The 20,796-nt window shown below is 47.4% G+C and overlaps 1 protein-coding gene across 1 annotated transcript; it reads right to left on the reverse strand.

Moving 5' to 3' along the window:
- Positions 1-13,749: 13,749 nt before the first annotated feature.
- Positions 13,750-20,250, reverse strand: LOC137537765 (metallothionein-like). Its single transcript, XM_068259728.1, has 3 exons — positions 20,127-20,250; positions 19,496-19,561; positions 13,750-13,968 (listed from the first exon to the last, which is right to left on the reverse strand). The coding sequence occupies exons 1-3, from the start codon at positions 20,155-20,157 to the stop codon at positions 13,877-13,879; spliced, it is 189 nt and encodes a 62-aa protein (XP_068115829.1). The 5' UTR covers positions 20,158-20,250; the 3' UTR covers positions 13,750-13,876.
- Between the last annotated feature and the right edge of the window lie 546 nt (positions 20,251-20,796).

Genomic DNA, 20,796 nt, shown 5'->3' on the forward strand with positions numbered 1-20,796 from the left:
TTCGCCACCAATTAGGCTTTCTGTGAATAGTACATTTTGCTAAGAATTTTTTTATTCTAAATGCGTTTTAATGAGAAAAACAGAAAAAAAAGAAGAAAAATCATTATTTCTCAGTTTTCAACCATTATAGTTTTAAAATTAAACATTCTCCTGTGGATAAAACAAACACGTTTTATTTGCCCAGTCGTCCCAATTATTAAACAGTTTAAATGATGTCCCTATCACAATGTATGGCGACAGTATATTATTTTGAAATATAAGTGTTATTTTTCTGTTGTGTTTTTTTTTATTCTGGCCATAATTACAAGCCACTATGTAATAAATTAAAATTAATTTCCCCCCATAAAATATAAATTAACAAAGCTGAGTCCCTAAGGCAACTATTTATTTATTTATTTTAGCTGATTTTTTTTTTGCAAGTGTTTTTTTTTTGGGGGGGGAGGAGGGTTGGAAGTGTAATTTTATTAAGATCTGTATGTACTTGAAAATGAATGTATTTTGTAGGTGTAATATACTTTTTGGCCACAAGATGGCGCTAGTGAACACTCATAGGAAATGTTCACTTTTTTTTTTTTTTCTTCACTTTATTTAATTGTTACATTTCCTGTTATTGTGAATGGACGTAGCCGCTGTTCGCGGTCACGTCCATTCACTCCAGGCACTGCGATTGGGTAGAGGACCGTTCGGTCCTCTTCCCCAATCACCCAGCACGGAAGCCCGACGGAAACAGCGGCGGTAGCGGCGCACACACGGCGGTAGCAGCGGCGGGAACGCGGGACGTATTAAAATGTCATGTTGCTGTTAATAGCGGTAAGCATGACGTTTTAATACGTTAGGATGTCAGTAAATGGTTAAAGCGCTATTAATAACCTATTCCTTGCCCCGAGATGACAGAACCCTTCCCTGAATAACCCCTCCCCCTTCCCTTTTTTCCCTGTACTCGGCAATTGCAACAAAAGCAGGGCTGGTCTGCCCTTGGATATCTTGGGTAGGTGCCATGGCTTTGCCTTAGTTGTAATTGAAGATATAATAGAAAGAACAACAACAAAAAATGAACTGAACCAACAAAACTTATAGTTACTTGACTCCACTTCTTCCCAGGATGTCTTCCTCCTCATGGTACCTCCAGAAGTGAATCTCCCTTGACTAAGTGAATCTTAACTGATGGTAACATAAAGCTTTCATTTCAAATCGAGAGCTCTCAAAATACGGCTCCCTATGGTAAGTCATAAACTAGAAACATTAAAGATCAAAAATGGAACATTCAGATGAACAAGAGTATTTCTGTTTCTTTGCATAAGGGCAGTTGCTTTATTTTCTGTTAGGCAGCGCCCCCTGCCCATCATTCTGAGAACAACATCTAATCTTTTATAGGCTTCACTCTGTGGGTGCGTTATCCGCACGTAAAAAAGATAGTGCATCTGTGACTGAGTGAAACACGTGCGTTTCATCAGCATCATCTGTGACTCGTAATATTGCCGGGTACTGTAATGCGAATTTCCACTGCTTTTGTATACAAAGTGCGCAGGCTGGGTTAAAGGCTTGGCGCTTTTTTGATACTTCAGCCGAATAGTTGTTAAAGATTATAATTTGTGTCCCCTGGTATTCCAAAGGTCGATCAAGCTCTCTGTAGGCTCTCAACATCTCATTCTTATCCGCAAAGTCTAAATATCTCGCCAATACGAGGCGCGGGGGTCTTTTGTCTGAAGGGGGGCGAGGGGGGCCTACTTTGTGTGCTCTTTCTACTTTAAAGCCTTTTTTAAAGCCGAGCAATTTAGGTAGTGCAGATGCACAGAAATCTTTCAGGGCTTGAGGTGTCATATTTTCTGGGAGTCCCACCACTCTGAGATTATTGCGCCTTGAGCGGTTTTCTAGATCTTGCAGCTTGTCCCTCATCTGTTTATGCTCCAATTTCATCTGCTTATTCTCACTTGCCTCTCTAGCCCTGTCATCTTCTATGGCTGAGATCCGTGTCTCAGCCTGATCCAGTCTGTTATCATGGGCCTGGAGTTTTAGCTGAGTCTCTTTCAAGGAGCGGTCTATGGCTGCTTGTATCATAGTGTGGAGCTCTGGCGCAAGTCTTTCGACTACTGCTACTGCCAGCCTTTGGTAGTCTGTCCCCATGGTGTTTCTCACCTGGTGTGGCCCGCTCTGTATTCTCCCAGTCCCCTCCGGCATCCTCTGGTGTCACCGCGGCTTGAGTAGGTGAGGGGAGCGGCTGTGAGGCCTGTGCTGCGAGGGTTGCGGCGGCCATCTTGGGAGGAACTTCTTCCGCGGCTGGGGGCTGCTTTGTTGTGGACCACGTGATATAGCGGTCCATGTAGCGGGTGTTTGGCGTGCGGAGGGTTGGGACGGTCTCCTACAGCTTCCTATGCCAAGCGGGGGCGCTTCAGCTGTGCTGCGATTCAGCCGAGGGAGCCTCTATCTGCGGAGCTCCTCCGTCAGCCTCCTTCCATCCAGGCGCCGGAACCGGAAGTATGATGCACCTTTATTTCCAAATAAAATATCGGTGCCATACACTGTGACAGGGACATAATTTAAATGGTGTAATAACTGGGACAAATAGGAAAATAAAATACATGGGTTTTAATTACGGTAGCATGTATTAATTTAAAACTATAATGGCCAAAAGCTGAGAAATGATGATTTTTTTTCCTTTTCTTTCTTAATATTCCTGTTAAAATGGATTTAGAATAAATTAATTCTCAGCAAAATGTACCACCCAAAGAAAGCCTAATTGGTGGCGGAAAACACAAGCTATAGACCAATTCATTGTGATGAGTAGTGATAAAGTTATTGGCAAATGAATGGGAGGTGAAAGTTTCTCAGATACAAAAAATAAACAACCATTCGAGCTTAAAGGGATACTGTAGGGGGTCGGGGGGAAAATGAGTTGAACTTACCCGGGGCTTCTAACGGTCCCCCGCAGACATCCTGTGCCCGCGCAGCCACTCACCGATGCTCCAGCCCCATCTCCGTTTCACTTCTGGAATTTCAGACTTTAAAGTCTGAAAACCACTGCGCCTGCGTTGCCATGTCCTTAATCCCGCTGATGTCACCAGGAGCGTACTGAGCAGACACAGACCATACTGGGCCTGCGCAGTATGCTCCTGGTGACATCAGCGTGATCGAGGACACGGCAACGCAGGTGCAGTGGTTTTCAGACTTTAACCCATTCGCGTTCCGTCGTTTTCACTTGAGAAATGTTCACCTCCCATTCATTAGCCTATAGCTTTATCACTACTTTTCACAATGAACTGATCTATATCTTGTTTTTTCCGCCACCAATTAGGCTTTCTTTGGGGGGTACATTTTGCTAAGAGCCACTTTACTGTAAATGTATTTTAACAGGAAGAGTAAGGAAAAAAAAAACACGGAAAAAAATCATTATTTCTCAGTTTTCAGCCATTATAGTTTTAAAATAATACATGCCTCCATAATTAAAACTCACGTATTGTATTTGCCCATATGTCCCGGCTATTACACCGTTAAAATTATGTCCCTATCATAATGTATGGCGACAATATTTTATTTGGAAATAAAGGTGCATTTTTTCCGTTTTGCATCTATCACTATTTCCAAGTTTAAAATAAAAAAAATATAGAAGTATTTCATCTTTACATTGATATTTAAAAAGTTTAGACCCTTATGTAAATATTTACATGTTTGTTTGTTTTTATTGTAATGTTTTTTTTTTTATATTAAACATTTTATTTGGGTAGTTTTGGGAGGGTGGGATGTAAACATGTGATTTATAATGTAAATGTGTGTTTGAATTACATTTTTTTTTACTTTTAGTTGTAGTTTTACTTTTTGGCCACAAGATGGCGGCCATGAGTGTTTACATGACGTCACTCTAAGCGTAACACACGCTTAGAGCGACGTATGGGGTACGTTACAGCCAGAAAAAGCGAAGCTTCCGAGAGAAGCTGTCGCTTTTTCAGCGGGGGAGAGGAATCAGTGATTGGGCACCATAGCACGATACACTGATTGCCTGGCTATCGAACCGCGGGCCGGGAGCAGGAGTGCGTGGTAGCGCGCATGGTTCCTGGACGTAGTTTCTACGTCCAGGAACCAAAATAGGTTACAGTCTGAAATCCCAGGAGTGAACCGGAGGCGGGGCCGAAGCATCGGTGAGTGGCTGCGCGGGCACAGGATGTTTGCGGGGGACTATTAGAAGCCCCAGGCAAGTTCAACTCATTTTCCCCCGACCCCCCCCCCCCCCCCTACAGTGTCCCTTTAAGTGGTTAAAGGATACCCGAAGTGACATGTGACATGATGAGATAGATATGTGTATGTACAGTGCCTAGCACACAAATAACTATGCTGTGTTCCTTTTTTTTGTGCCTGAAAGAGTTAAATATCAGGTATGTAAGTGACTTACTCAGTTCTGACTCAGACAGGAAGTAACTACAGTGTGACCCTCACTGATAAGAAATTCCAACTATAAGACAGTTTCCTAGCAGAAAATGGCTTCTGAGAGCAAGAAACAGATAAAAAGGGGAATTTCTTATCAGTGTAGTCACTTCCTGTCTGAGTCAGGACTGAGTCAGCCACTTACATACCTGATATTTAACTCTTTCAGGCAGAGAAAGAAAGAATAAAAGAAACACAGCATAGTTATTTGTGTGCTAGGCACTGTACATACCCATGTCTATCTCATTATGTCACTTCTGGTATCCTTTAACCACTTGAGGACCACAGTGGTAAACCCCCCTACAGACCAGGCCGTGTTTTGCATAATTGGCCACTGCAGCTTTAAGGCCAAACTGCTGGACCGCACAACACAGCACACAAGTGAATCCCCCCCCCCCCCTTTTCTCCCCACCAACAGAGCTCTCTGTTGGTGGGGTCTGATCGCCCCCCAGTTTGTTTTTTTTTACAAATATTTTTCTCTATTTATTGTTAGTAAAAAAAAAAGTGTATTTTTGTACCACAGAGCAGCAAGTCGAGTGGTAAAGCAGTAAAGTACACAGGCCCGACTAGTGCCATCACAAGGTGTTTATAACGTGAAATGCAGGTATGCTTGCGTGTCCCGTTGAGACTAGAAGCACTGTATCCAAAAATCCCCATAGAGTCTTTGATGTTGGCGGCCGCCGGCTGGTGACCATATAGTAGGGTCACACAGGGTCGGACTGGGACACCAAGGACCCACCAAGGAAGTTTCAGCCTGGGGCCCAACCCCCTCTCCTCCTCCACAAAATGCAATCAGGTTGATGGCAGATACCCCCACACAATGCAATCAGGTTGGCTGCAGATACTGTCTTGGCACAGGTTCACATTGCACTGTTACTGGGGGCAAAGTCAGGTGACAGTTTGCTTCCTGTTCTGGTTTTCACGCTACCTGCAGCGACGTCTCAGCTTTATGCCCTCGGAGACGGTGAGCCGACACTTATGTCCATGCCTCCAACACCACCCCTCCCCTCTCATACCTCCTTCACCAGGTCGCAACTCCTCAAATGGGAACAAAGCGCAGACCTGCTCCCAGAGAGCAGGCTCCTGTATGACTCTGTCTGGAGCCACGCCCAGGAAATCACTGCCCCCGTGCGGGGGCCCAGCAGTGGCCAGCGGAGGAGAGGATGTCGGGCTGGTGCCAGGATGAGGCTAAGGAGGAAAGGTCTGCAGTCAGCCATCCCCGCAGTCCTCCTAGCAAACGTCCGCTCCCTCCCCAACAAGCTGGACGAACTACAGCTCCTAAGCAATAAGAGAGAACTTGGTAACAACACTCCAGTCTTTTGCTTTACAGAAACGTGGCTCCATGAGGACATTCCTGATAGCGCCCTCCATCTGCCAGGTTTTGGCCTTATCCGAGCAGACCGCGACAGCTCCCTCTCTGGAAAAAAGAAAGGTGGCGGAATCTGTTTTTACATCAGCTCCACCTGGTGCTCAAATACCTCAATACTTGCCAAAATATGCTCCCCGGAGCTCGAGCTTCTTCTTGTAAACTGCAGGCCACAATACTCACCCAGGGAGTTCTCTTCCTATGTCCTTGCTGGCGTGTATATTCCCCCAGATGCCGAGGTCAAAACTGCCCTGCGCGTTCTCAGCGACACAGTCTCGCAGTGGGAGATGTCCCTTCCAGACTCACTGTTCATTATAATGGGGGACTTCAACAGGGCCAACCTCCGCCAAGAGCTACCACGCTTCCATCAACATATTACCTGCCCCACTAGGAACGCCAACACCCTCGATCATTGCTACACGGTCCTGAAAGATGCATACAAGGCCGTCCCGTGGGCAGCACTAGGCTCATCTGATCACTGCCTCATCCACCTGATTCCGACCTACAAGAGGCGCCTGGAAACAGCGAAACCAGTCCTTAAGTCCACCAAAGTATGGTCAAGTGAGGCTAAGCTACAACTTCAAGCCTGCTTCGACTGTACAGACTGGGAGGCCCTGAAGGCACCAAACCTGGATGAGTGGGCAGACAACGTATCATCTTACATTAGCTTCTGCGAGGACCAGTGTATACCAACGAAATCCTTTAAACTTTATCCAAACGACAAACCATGGTTCTCCAAAAAACTACGACACCTGCGGAGTCACAAGGAAGCTGCGCATAGGGATGGTAACCAAGAGGACTATAGAAGGGCAAAAAACAACCTAAACAGGGAACTGAGAGTTGCCAAAAGGAGCTACGCAGAAAAGCTGGAACAGAACCTCTCCTCAAATGACTCACGAGCTGTCTGGAAAGGGCTTAAGGCCGTCACCAACTATAAGCCCCCCCCCCCTCAACATGCAACTCCTAGCACTGAGCTTGCAGAGAACCTCAGTGACTTCTACTGCAGATTTGAGAACCAAGCAGCATCTGCAGGTCTCCCAAAGCCACCTGCTCCCTCCTCCACCATATCTGCTCCATGTCCAATCTCACCCTCTTTGGCTGTGAACAAGGACGACGTCTTGCGCCACCTGTCAAGGCTAAATGCAAGGAAAGCCTCAGGCCCAGACGGAGTGTCACCAGCATGCCTAAAAACCTGTGCTCAACAGCTAGCTCCTATTCTCTCCTCCATCTTTACAAGATCCCTCCAGGAAGGCAAAGTCCCAGCATGCTTTAAGAGGTCGACCATCATCCCCGTTCCCAAAAAACAGGGAATCACCGACCTCAACAACTACAGACCTGTGGCTCTCACATCCGTCATTATGAAAGCTTTTGAAAGCATGGTCATGCCTCTTCTGAAAGTCTTCACAGAGCCCCTGCTGGACCCACACCAGTTTGCGTACAGAGCAAATAGGTCCACTGAGGATGCCATTAACATCTGCCTGGAGACAGTCAATGAGCATCTGGATAGACCAAACTCTTTTGCCAGGATCCTCCTCCTTGACTTTAGCTCAGCGTTTAACACTATCAGCCCTCAAATACTTCAGGAGAACCTTGCTGAGCTCAAAGTCCACTCCACCCTGCGCCTGTGGATAACTGACTTCCTCACAAATAGATCTCAGGTCGTCAAGCTGGGTACTATCCTATCCCAACCAAGGACCACCAACACAGGGGCCCCACAAGGCTGCGTCCTGTCACCAGTCCTGTTCTCCCTGTACACAAACAACTGCAGATCCACTGAAAACTCTGTCAAAGTTATCAAATTTGCAGATGATACCACCATTGTGGGCCTTATCACCAATAACAATGAGCAGGCATACCGTCATCAGGTTGAGAGAATCTGCAACTGGTGCAAGGAGAATGGGCTGGTCCTCAATACCGCAAAGACCGTTGAGATGATCATCGACTTTAGGAAGCGTGCACCCACACCACCCCCAATCTACATCGACAACGCAGAAGTTGCACGGGTCCCCTGCGCTCGTCTCCTGGGCACAACCATCTCCAACGATCTGAGATGGAAGGCCAACACCACCTGCACCCAGAGGAAAGCCCAGCAGAGACTATTCTTCCTCCGCCAACTGAGGAAGTTCGGCATGGACCAGAAACTTTTGACGAACTTCTACTCAGCCACCATCGAATCCGTCATCTGTTCTTCTATCCTTGTCTGGTATGCTGGCTCCTCTGCCAGCGACAGACACAAACTACAGAGAGTCATCAGATCAGCGGAAAGGATCATCGGAAAACCACTTCCCCCACTGGACCTACTATTCAACACTAGACTGCGCTCCAGAGCCTTGCGGATCGCAATTGATCCTTCGCACCCAGGCTCCCGCTTTTTCTGTCGTCTCCGTTCAGGCCTGAGGTATCGGGCCATCTACACCAGGACCTCAAGACACAGGAACAGCTTCTTCCCCTCAGCTGTCAAATCACTGAACTCTCTGGACCCATTCCCACCCCCCACCACCAAAAGAAGAGCGGATCCTCCTTAGGCCGCTTGCTTTACTAGCTGGACAAGTCCTAACCAGGCCTGCACTCAAGAACTCTTCTTTTAAAAATGGTTGTTATGTAATTACTGTTACCCTATCGTACCGTATTGTACTTGTTTGATGTATTGCTATCTCTGGTGTGTGTCATTTACTGTTTCTATGCCCTGCTTGTGCCAAGCCCAATTCCGGGCACGACCCAGTCGTGCTTGGCGAAAAATAAATTCTGATTCTGATTCAGATACCCCCACACAATGCAATCAGGTTGGCTGCAGATACCCCCACACAATGCAATCAGGTTTGCTGCAGATACCCCCACACAATGCAATCAGGTTGGCTGCAGATACCCCCACACAATGCAATCAGGTTGGCTGCAGATACCCCCACACAATGCAATCAGGTTGGTGGCAGAGATACCCCCACACAATGCAATCAGGTTGGTGGCAGAGATACCCCCACACAATGCAATCAGGTTGGTGGCAGAGATACCCCCACACAATGCAATCAGGTTGGTGGCAGAGATACCCCCACACAATGCAATCAGGTTCAGGCTCGGACTGAGCCACCGATGGTCCCATCGGTGGGCCCCGACTGCCCCTCCTCCTGGGGGCCCCAGAGCTAAGAGGGAGGGGGCACAGCTTGAAAGGGGGGGAATTGGGCACAGAGCGGCGGGGCGGGGGGGGAAGCGTCCCCCCCCCTCCCTCACCTAGGGGCCCCCCCTTCCGCGCACCCCCCTCCTCCAGAAGTGCAGCCAGCAGCGAGCGGAGAATAGCTACAGAGATGATGCTATCTCCACTCCAAGTCCGCATGCCGCTGCCCTGCTGGTCTCTGTCTGCTGTAGTGACGCTGTCCAATCACGCTCTCGCAGTACTTCCTGCGAGAGCGTGATTGGACAGTGTCACTACAGGAGACAGAGACCAGCAGGGCAGCAGCGGCATGCGGAGCGGAGATAGCATCATCTGAAGCTCGGACGGTAAGCTATTCTCCGCTCGCTGCTGGCTGCACTTCTGGAGGAGGGGGTGCGCGGAAGGGGGGGCCCCTAGGTGAGGGAGGGGGAGGGGGGAGGCTTCCCCGCTGATCTGTGCCCTCTGCCCCCCCTTCCAAGCTGGGGGGACTTGCATTGTGTGGGGGTATCTCTGCCACCAACCTGATCAGGGTCGGACTGGGCCACTAACGGCCCACCAAGGAAGTTTCAGCCTGGGGCCCACCCCCCTCTCCTCTTCCTCCCCTCCCTCTGCTCCTCCCCCCCCTCCCCATTTTGGGCTCACATACACACACATACACATGTACTCTACAAATGTTGCATGATTTTATGGTAGGGAATAGATTGTGAGTACTTCTGAGGACAGTCTGCAATAGGGATATGTCCACATGCGGTGCGCATAGCGCGCCGCAGCAAAAATAAATAAGTATCACCACGCACTGGAACATGGGCGTGGTCATGATGAGTCATGGGCAGACTTTAAAAAACAAAAAAAAACAACCAAAAAAAAAAACACAAAATAAGTAGTGGTGTTATTCACAGAGATTAGGTCCGACCAGATACATTTTAGATAAAATACTCAAGTAGGTACATGCCTCATGATAATTCATCAAGTAGTCAAATGGCAGCAGATTTTCCGACAATGCAATCAGATTGGCGGCAGATTTCCCCACAAAATGCAATCAAATTGGCAGCAGATATGCCCACAAAATGCAATCAGATTGGCAGCAGATACCCCCACAAAATGCAATCAGATTGGCGGCAGATTTCCCCACAAAATGCAATTAGATTGGTGGCAGATATCCCCACAAATTGCAATTAGATTGCATTTTGTGGGGGATATCTGCTGCCAATCAGATTGGCGGCAGATATCCCCACAAAGGCAGGTCCCCAGTTAGTGGGGGCCCCCATGCTGGAAGGGGGGCAGCGGGCACAGAGCGTCAGGGAGGGGGGGAAGCTTCCCCCCTCCCTCACCTAGAGCCCCCCTCCCTCACCTAGAGCCCTTCCCCCTTCCGCGCTCCCCCTCAGTTAGGTATGCAGGCCTCAGTGCCCCCATGCATGCTGGAGGGGGAAAAGTGGGCACAGAGCAGCGGGGAGGGGGGAGAAGCATCCCCCCTCCCTTACCTAGGCCCCCCCCCTCCAGAATTGCACCCAGCAGCGGCAGAGAGCAGGAATCACTTACCAGCATCAGATCGATAGCTCTGCGTGCCGCTGCTGGTCTCCGTCTCCTGCACTGCTGTCCAATCATGCTCTCACAGGAAGTACTGCTAGAGCGTGATTGGATAGCGTCAGTGCAGGAGACCAGCCCAGCGGCACGCAGAGCTATCAATCTGATGCCGGTAAGCTATTCCACACTGCTGCCACTGGCTGGCTGCAATTCTGGAGGGGGTGGGAGCGTGGAAGGGGGGCCCCTAGGTGAGGGAGGGGGGAGGCTTCCCCCCTCCCCGCCACTCTGTGCACAATTTCCCCCCTTCCTGCGCTGTGCCCCCCTCCTTCTCAGCTCTGGGGCCCCCAGGAGGCGGGGCGGGCGGGGCCCACCGATGGAAAAATCGGTGGTTCGGTGGCTCAGTCCGAGCCTACACACATACGCATAAAATTGCGGCGATTTTTACTGCAATTTTAATGAGAGCGAATGGGAGCGATTTTTAAAAAGCCCTCAGAAAGCACTAATCAATCACAAGCGCTCAGAAAAACGCTGTGGCTGAGCCCTAAAGGCTCATACACACGGGGTACGGCCGTCGCCGCAACCACGTGGCACGCGCGTGTTGTGGCGAAGGTTCGCCCGCGCCCCGAACCGTCGCCCGTCGATTGACATGTTCAATCGCCGGCTACAGCCGTCGCCGCAACCTCGCCGGAACTGTCGCTAGTCCCGCATGTGTATGTGTACCCACACACGGCACACGGAGCTTCCGGCGGGGGGGGGGGGGGGGAGGAACCTCGGCGACAGCTTCCGCCGCATCGCTAATCCCTCTGCTGCCGTGTGGATGCAGAGGGACTTGGCGACGAGCTGTCGCCGAACTGTCGCGCACACGCTCCCGTGCACAGCGACAGCTACAATTGTCCCCCCGTGAGTACTTAGCTTAAGGCTCTGTTCCAACTTGCTCGCACAGGGAACGGCTCCTATTTTAAAAATAGGTGACATTCACACTCGTCATGCTGCATTGGATCTGCAGGATCCGTTGCAGTAAGCTGACCACACTTTAGTGCAGTCTGCGATGATCCCAGGCAGATGCATTCCTCCTTATAGCCTATGACCCGACTGGGTTAAAAGTCTTCTGATGCAGCGTGACTCTATCAAACTCTCTCAGGCTCTCCATGCAGTTGGCGCATTGCCTGACATGCCCGCCCATCTAGTTTTCTACTTTGCCACTGGCAATGTGTGTAATGTACTCAATTTGTTTCCCCGTGTGAGCTGTGTGTGACAGTTACTGCAGAGAGCACAGGTACAATTCCGCTGTGTAAAATAAGTTCTGAAAACGGTCTTCAGTTTTTTCTCATTTCAACCAACAGTGTGTGACAATTACTTCAGGGGGCACAGGTATCATCCTAAAGGTGCCCATTAATGGTACAATTTTGTGGCTGATCAAGTGTTTTTGGGTCACTGGAGTAATCAATCTAAAATATTCGATCGTGCCCATTGTAGCATTTTTGTAGTGATTGTGCTACAATACAAAGTATAGGATCCCTCTAGATTTTAAGCTCACAAGAGCAGGGACCTCCTCCTAGTGTTTCTTATTCTGATGTAATTTATCATACGAACAAGTACCAGTATAAGCTATGTCTCAAATCACTCATCAATTATGTATGTATTTGTACTTGCATTGCTGGATGTCCTGTATCTATGCTTCCAAGTATTCGTTTTGTACTATGTACATTGCTATGGAAGATATTTGCACTTTATAATTAAAATTTAATAGAATTCCTACAAAATCAAATTTCATTCGCTTGTACAAAGCAATTTTGCAGCAATGTCACTATCCAGAACCCCCCTCCCCTCCCAAAAAAAAACGCAATTACCATACAGATTGCTTGCATTAAATTAAAAAGTGCTTTTAAAATGACCAGAAATTCCTCCGGAAACCGCTGTTACATTTATTTATAGTATTTATAAAGCGCCAACATATTACGCAGTGCTGGACATTAATTTAGGTTACAGACAATATTTAGAGTGACATACAGCAATATGACATTGCAACATAAATCGCTTCACCAAAGACGCAATCACTATTTCTAGTGTGCCCCAGCCCTAGTAATGCATTCTGATTCTATAAGGGATAACTGAAGTGAGAGGAATTAGCCTGATTCCTATTGGAGGAAGGTTCCTGCAGTAACCAATGAGCGAGGCTTTCTAACTATCCCAGTGCTACCCGGGGCTGAATACGGTGCACACGCTGGTGTATGCGCGGGACTACGCCGATACTATAACTACGCAATACCACCCGATCCTCTCCTCTTCTGCAGGACACCGCGGGCAGCCTCCTCAGCCCCACACAGAGCGGGCAGCCCCCTCAGCCCCACAGAGCGGGCAGCCCCCTCAGCCCCACACAGAGCTGACAGCCCCCTTAGCCCCACACAGAGCGGGCAGCCCCCTTAGCCCCACACAGAGCGGGCAGCCCCCTCAGCCCCACACAGAGCTGGCAGCCCCCTCAGCCCCACACAGAGCTGGCAGCCCCCTCAGCCCCACACAGAGCTGGCAGCCCCCTCAGCCCCACACAGAGCTGACAGCCCCCTCAGCCCCACACAGAGCTGACAGCCCCACACAGAGCTGACAGCCCCCTCAGCCCCACACAGAGCTGACAGCCCCCTCAGCCCCATACAGTGCTGACAGCCTCCTCAGCCAGCACACTACAGGCAGGCCATGTGTGGGTAATTAGGCCTCTGTTCCTCCTCAGCAGAGCTGACAGCCTCCTCAGCCAGCACTGGACTCTGCTACCATTGCTGCTTTAATCTGCCCTGTGCATACACCCAGGTACCATACTGGACTCTGATACCATTGCTGCATTAATCTGCCGCTAACTTCTCATTAAGAAAATGTGCATCAAATGGTGAGTACAACAATTTTTATATTGTCGTTATCTTTCCATTTCCAACACCATGTTAACTGTTACTAGAAAAACGTTAAAAGTTTTACATCGAAATTTTGTATGCATGTGTTCCGGCCCTCGAGATTTTTCTTGATTTGAAGTTCGGCCCTCGGGCCAAAAAAGGTTGAGCACCACTGGTGTAGAGTAAGCTCTTTACACTAAAGTGGTAAAATTGGGCAATCAAAATTGGATGTGTATGCACCCTAAGATGTCAGCGCTATATAAATACTAAATAATATTTTTGGCCTAATTCTAAGCTATATACAGTTTTAATATGTATCTTATTGGCCAGCTAGACTTTACACCAAACTCCAGTCACAATTAGCATCACACCACAGTGTCAAGTCTTCACATCTAAACTAGAATGAAGTAACACACAAATTCAGATTTGTGATCATTTATTATCAAAACAGAGTTACAGATATAGCAGGACTTCCATTTATATACATATACTGCACATGGCAATCATAGCACTGCAGATGGGCGGAGTAGCAGATGTAGAAGCAGATCACTTGCAACAGCTGCAGGTCTCGCATCCCTTTTTACATTCACAGCCCTGGCTGCATTTACTGCAGTCTGCTGGACAACAAGAGCAGCAACCTACAGGAGAGAGAGAATAGGGGGTTCAAACTTATGCAACATGATAAACTTTAAAAACAAAATAGAACACTGATGCTCTGTAACCCATGACAACCAAACTGTACAGTGATACTCTGTAACCCAACCAAACTACACAGTGAAGTTGCTCAGAGTTTCAGCTCATGATCTCTGTTCTGGTGACCAGCAGGACCAAATTCACAGAGCAGTGCTTTTCAGCGCTGCTAGATTTGGGCACAGCCGGCGCCTCCATAGACTACAATTGAAATCGCTCCTATCGCAGCGCTCAGTGAGTAATGTCGGCTCCGTCAGAAGACTGAGCCGAGGATGCTTAAAAACACAATAATTCGGCCTCCAGCAATCGCTGGAAGCCGAATTATTTCATTCCCCCACTATCCATGGCGGCCTGGAGGGGGAATAGTAATTAAAACGGCCCGGACTTGTGCAGAAGCAGGATCAGCCATATAACAGCTGGATCCTGCGCCCAAGTCTACCGGCGCCGATTTCAAATGTACTCCAAATTCACATGCTTTAGATTGAGTCCAAAGTTTTTCTTTGTATTGTAAGCTAAAGCCTGGTACACATTCAGGCCTAGTGCACACCGAGCGGTTTTTGGGCCGCATCCGCCTGTGAAAACGCTTGGCTAATGTATTGCAATGGGATGGTGCACACCGGCGGTTTGCCTCCTGCTGCACGTTTGCGGTTTGCAGAAGCGTTTCGTCCTCAAAGTATAGGAAAAAACGCAAACCGCTCTGAAAAACGCTATTTCAGAGCGGTTTGCCAGGCGTTTTTGTTACAGAAGCTGTTCAGTAACAGCTTTTACTGTAACAATGTGTAATCTGCTACACAAAAACGCACCCAAAACCGCTAGGTAGGTTTAGAAAACCTCTCTAAAAACATACCTAGAATCGCTCTGAAATCAGCTCCAAAAACCACTAGCATATTGCGGATCTGCTAGCGGTTTTGGTGTGCACTGGGCCTTAATTATGATTGGCCAATCTCTTCCCAATGTTAGCACCTCCATGTAGTATGAAGGTCATGAGCAGATTTTGTAGGTAAACCCTCATACTACTTTGAGGTGGTACAATTGGTCAGTAATTGGCCAATCATAGTGGAAAGTGTGTACCAGGCTTTAGATGTGATGTTCTTGCAACTTTTAGACAATGACGGGAGTGTACACACATGCAATTTTGATTGGGCAAGGATTGGCCAATTTTACCACTTCCATGTAGTAAGAGAGCCAACAGATTTTGAAAACTATTGTACAATATACATTGGTAGGTAAGCCCTCATACTCAATGTAAGTGGTAAAATTGGATGTGTCCACTGTGCTCAGGTGGAACTGAATGAGGAGGCTGCCTGACCACCGCTGGTGCCGAGTGCTAGCAATCGCCCGGCCGGCAAATGGGAGCAGCTGAATTCACTGCCTTCAGCCGCCTGGCGCAAAAATAAGCATTGCTTTCCAGGCTTCCCTAGGAATCAGTTTACGTCCATGTTATAACGCATAGATGTTAACTGGCCAAAGGGGAAACATGGAACATTATGAGCGATTAAATCAGTTTCAACTGAAAAAAATAAAAAAATAAGAATAATATCGATGGTGTTGATATGTCAGGGCATTGATTTCTAGTAGGGTCAATCAAATCAGCCAGATAGCAACAGTAGCATAATAAAATTGTCCAGTGTATAGCCAGGTTAAAGGAATACTATCGATCCACATATTTTTTTCCAATTGACACAGGAATTGTTTGGGAAGTGCTGCTAAGTACTGGTGTATACATTTTAGTAGCAACTTCTTTGTTTACTGTTAGTAAAATACATTCAAAGTTTACTGATGCCAAAACTGAGGGCTGACTGAGCCATGAGGAGAGGGGAAATTCCCCTCACACTTGATCAGTTAACTCTATGGCCTGGTGCACACCAAAAACTGCTAGCAGATCCGCAAAATGCTAGCAGATTTTGAAACGCTTTTTCTTCTTTTTCTGTAGCGTTTCACCTAGCATTTTGCGAAGAGTTTTTGGTGTAGTAGATTTCCATGTATTGTTACAGTAAAGCTGTTACTGAACAGCTACTGTAACAAAAAACGCCTGACAAACCGCTCTGAAGTGCCGTTTTTCAGAGCGGTTTGCGTTTTTCCTATACTTAACATTGAGGCAGAAACGCATCCGCAATCCAAAATCTGCAGCAGCCTGGGAGTATGCGTTTCTGCAAAACGCCTCCCGCTCTGGTGTGCACCAGCCCATTGAAATACATTACCCTAGCAGATCTGCACCCGCAAGCGGATCGCAATCCACAGCAGAACCGCTCTGGTGTGCACTAGGCCGATGTGTAGCTATGTGTGTGACAGAGAGAGACAGGACACAGGAGCTGCAGCTGTTGGGAGCTCTGTTTCTGACTGAAGTGTCTGAAGAGAGCAGAGGAAATGTAACTAATTGTCACAGCTTTTTCATATTGTTTTTGCTTTCAGAGTTTGATATGTTTGATATTTGCTTTCTGTAGTCTGATATGCAACTCTGGCTGTGCATTGAAGCAGACACCCCTTTTGCAATTGATTTGTCCCAATATAGCTAAATCCTACCCTAAGGGCTCGTTTCCACTATCGCGAATCTGCATGCGTCCAACGCATGCAGATCCGCACATGTAATACAAGTGGATGGGCCTGTTTCCACTGTAGCGTTGTTGAGGTGCGTTTTTTTCAGCGTGAAAAAAACGCACAAAAGAGCCAACGATTTCGCCTGCGTCGGGAATCCGTGCGAATCGCCGCTAATGTATTTAATAGTAAAAACGCATGCGTTTGTTACATGCGTTTTTACCCGCGATTTCGCACCTTTTTCAATTTTATTTAGCCCTGGCAGTGTCATGGTTAATTTCGCATGGCACCCTGCCATGCGAAATCGCAGGCGAAATCGCGGGTAAAAACGCATGTGGAAACGCATCCGCATGCGTTTTTACAAGCGTCGGAATGCGGCCGAAATCGCGTCGCAACAGTGGAAACAAGCCCTCAAATTACAGCTTTTACCTCTGATATTTAACAAGAAGAGTAAGAAAATGTTTACACAGCCACTTAGACATTATTTGCACATTGCCATTTTAGAACACTTATATCGATAGTATCGATAGTATTCCTTTAACTACCCTGGCGTTCTGATTAAATCGCCAGGGTGGCTGCGGGAGGGTTTTTTTTAAATAAAAAAAAAACTATTTCATGCAGCCAACTGAAAGTTGGCTGCATGAAAGCCCACTAGAGGGCGCTCCGGAGGCGATCTTCCGATCGCCTCCGGCGCCCAGAATAAACAAGGAAGGCTGCAATGAGCGGCCTTCCTTGTTTTGCTTATATCGTCGCCATAGCGACGAGCGGAAGTGACAGTCATCGACGTCAGCCGACGTCCTGACGTCAGCCGCCTCCGATCCAGCCCTTAGCGCTGGCCGGAACTTTTTGTTCCGGCTACGCTGGGCTCAGGCGGCTGGGGGGACCCTCTTTCGCCGCTGCTCGCGGCGGATCGCCGCAGAGCGGCGGCGATCAGGCAGCACACGCGGCTGGCAAAGTGCCGGCTGCGTGTGCTGCTTTTTATTTGATGAAAATCGGCCCAGCAGGGCCTGAGCGGCGACCTCCGGCGGTGTTGGACGAGCTGAGCTCGTCCAGACCGCTCAGGTGGTTAAGTGACAGAGGGGAAAAAAAAATGGAATATATATATATATATATATATATATATATATATATATATATATATATATATATATATATATATATATATATATATATATATACTTGGCTAATGTATTTCAATGAGATGGTGCACACCAGCGGTTTGAGGTTTTTAGCAAACCGCAAACGTGCCTCCTGCTGCACGTTTGCGGTTTGCAGAAGCTTTTCTGCCTCAAAGTATAGGACAAACGCAAACCGCTGTGGAAAACGCTACATCAGAGCGGTTTTCCGCGGTTTTCCAGACGTTTGTTACAGAACCTGTTCAGTAACAGCTTTTATTGTAATCTGCTACACAAAACGTTCCCCAAAACGCTAGGCATGTTTAGAAAACATCTCTAAACATGCCTAGAATCGCTCTGAAATCTGCTCCAAAAAACGCTAGCATTTGAGGATCTGCTAGCGGTTTTGGTGTGCACTGGCCCTTAAACATGATGACAGACTCCACATTTCTCTCAGTACCACACATATTGTATGGCTATTGGACTATGTGCATTTGATACAGTTAGCAGGTTTGTATACAGATCACACATTTTAAAACCGCCTTATACAGTACTTAACAGTTACAGGTTAGGTCATTTGTTTTATGGTAAATTAGGCTGACTTAGTAGGAAATAGAACCAGCTCTGGAAAACATGGATAGATATCGGCTTGAATTTTACCTTTTAATACATTTTTGCACTGCAGAAAACACAATTGACATGGGCTGAAGAGGAACTCTACACAGCTAATCATACACAGATTTAATAGTTAAATGATAAAAATACATTTAAACTGTTAATGTTTAGACTCTAATAAGTTCTGGTTCAACCCACAGCAGGGTACTTATCCGTTAGCCGGGCGCATCCGGCAGGTGGCGCTGTTGTAGCGAATTTCATTCATGCTTAGTTAACGTAGTGCTGTGTGAATGGAAGTGCCGCAGGTGGCGCTAATTACATTGATACGGCACATAACAATAACAGTGTTAATGGGAACTAATATGTATTTCAAGTGGCCGGAACTGTTACTTAATGCAATTAAAATGAAGGCGGCGGCAATTTAACAGATGAAGCCGCCGCCTTCGTCTGTTCTTCGTCTTCTTCTCCCCCTTTGCCCTCCTCTGGCTTCTATACAATGCTGGCAGCTGGGGGGGGGGGGGGGGGGACACGCGTCTCCCCCAGAGTCGTTCGTCGCGGAAGGGAATCCTGTTTGTTTTCTTGCGACGAACGACTCTGGGGGGACACGCGTGTCTCCCCCCCCCCCAGCTGCCAGCATTGTATAGAAGCCAGAGGAGGGTAAAGGGGGAGAAGAAGACGAAGAACAGACGAAGGCGGCGGCTTCATCTGTTACATTGCCGCCGCCTTCATTTTAATTGCATTAAGTAACAGTTCCGGCCACTTGAAATACATATTAGTTCCCATTAACACTGTTATTGTTATGTGCCGTATCAATGTAATTAGCGCCACCTGCGGCACTTCCATTCACACAGCACTACGTTAACTAAGCATGAATGAAATTCGCTACAACAGCGCACCCTGCCGGATGCGCCCGGCTAACGGATAAGTACCCACAGCAGTTCTAGTCCTAGTCTAGTTTAGGGGGACTCACAAGAAACCTCATAGGGAACAGTCCTCCAATCACAGCACCCTCTATAAGCACAAAGCATTGTGATTGGCTGAATAGTGTAGGCATAGTTTACTACAATCTATCTGAAACCTAGCATTTCGAAAGGGTGCAGCCTCAACCATGTTAGAATTTCCCTATGGGGTTTCTTGTTGGGTCCCCTAAACTAGTCCAGCGCCATTTAGATCTCATGTATGTTATGCTGATACATTATACAGTACTTACTTTTCTTGCAGGATTTGCATTTGCAGTCTTTGCACTTGCAGGAATCCCCACAGGTACAAGAGCCACCTAAAAGAAAAGAAAAAAAAAAAAAAGTTAGGTTATTCATTTAGAAGAAGAGTTAAGGGTTAAATTCAGGTTGATATATAGCCAACTATAACTTGCTCCTCTCTTCATTCACTCAGTACAACTGACCAGTGGCGTAGCTAAGGAGCTGTGGGCCCCGATGCAAGTTTTACATGGGGCCCCCCAAGCACTCTATACATAACAATTGATACGGCGGGCCAAAACCTGCCAATAGCAACTACAGTGTCAGAGGTGCAAGAAGGGGATGGGGAACAGTTTGCTAATGATTACCACTATTCAAAGTATCTATAGAAGTGATTATTATGAGCACAGGACCAATAGAGAGCTAATACTGTGATAGAGAGTGGACCCTTCGGGGCTCCTCTAGCCCAAGGGCCCCGATGCGGTCGCTACCTCTGCACCCCCTATTGCTACGCCCCTGCAACTGACCCTACGTTTTTTATTAGTTATTAAAAACAAATGCATATTGCACAGTAGTTAGGCATTTGCTATAACAGAAAGCAAGCTCATGTTATTATAGGAATGATAGATATTCAGCTGCACATACCTGCGGCACAGCTGCAGTCTTGAGGGTCCATCGTTAGCTGGTTTTCTGGCTGCTGAGATCACCTGTATAGAGCTCTGTTGAGGAAGCTGTTTGTGTTGTATTCGGTAGTGCTGATGCTGGTTTATATAGAGCAGATCTACTCCAGAGCTGAGTGCAAAACAGAGACAAGTGCATAAACACGCCCACCGGTCATGTGGCTCCGAGCCACACGTGCGACAGTAAACTACAAACAAGGATGGGATGATGAGTGCACTAACTGCAGAGCTGCACAAGGCACAAAATGCCAAGCAAGCAGCATGACAAGTGACAGCCTGTTCAGTCTCTGTAAGACAATCTCAATAAGCTGGTGTTCTAAAACTTCAATGTACAAGAAATGTAAAGTATTATTTAATAGCTGTGTAAGCATGGTTCTACTTCGGAGCCAAAAGCTGTACTTTGGTCTCTGTAGACTAGATTCATTAGCAGAGGGGATTCTTTTTTTGGATCCATCTGAAAATGGCGCCTGCGAATAATGGCGCACGGTGTTGCCGCTAATCTGTTTGACGCTTATCGCTATTTAACGTTAAAGCCTTATTGTTATTTAGCGTTAAAGCCTTATTGTTATTTAGCGTTAACACACAGAACCCTCTCTGTACCTATCCCTAACCCCTAAACCCCACCCTGGTGGTGC

This window comes from Hyperolius riggenbachi, chromosome 11, assembly GCF_040937935.1.
Source record: "Hyperolius riggenbachi isolate aHypRig1 chromosome 11, aHypRig1.pri, whole genome shotgun sequence".
Lineage (NCBI taxonomy): Eukaryota > Metazoa > Chordata > Amphibia > Anura > Hyperoliidae > Hyperolius > Hyperolius riggenbachi.

What these genes read in the sequence shown, in the direction of transcription:
- LOC137537765 (XM_068259728.1), bottom strand. Translation starts at nt 20,157, where the DNA reads ATGGACCCTCAAGACTGCAGCTGTGCCGCAG. An exon ending in AGACTGCAGCTGTGCCGCAG is followed by an intron (nt 19,562 to 20,126) that starts GTATGTGCAGCT and finishes CTTTTCTTTTAG; the next exon opens with GTGGCTCTTGTACCTGTGGG. An exon ending in ATGCAAATCCTGCAAGAAAA is followed by an intron (nt 13,969 to 19,495) that starts GTAAGTACTGTA and finishes TCTCTCCTGTAG; the next exon opens with GTTGCTGCTCTTGTTGTCCA.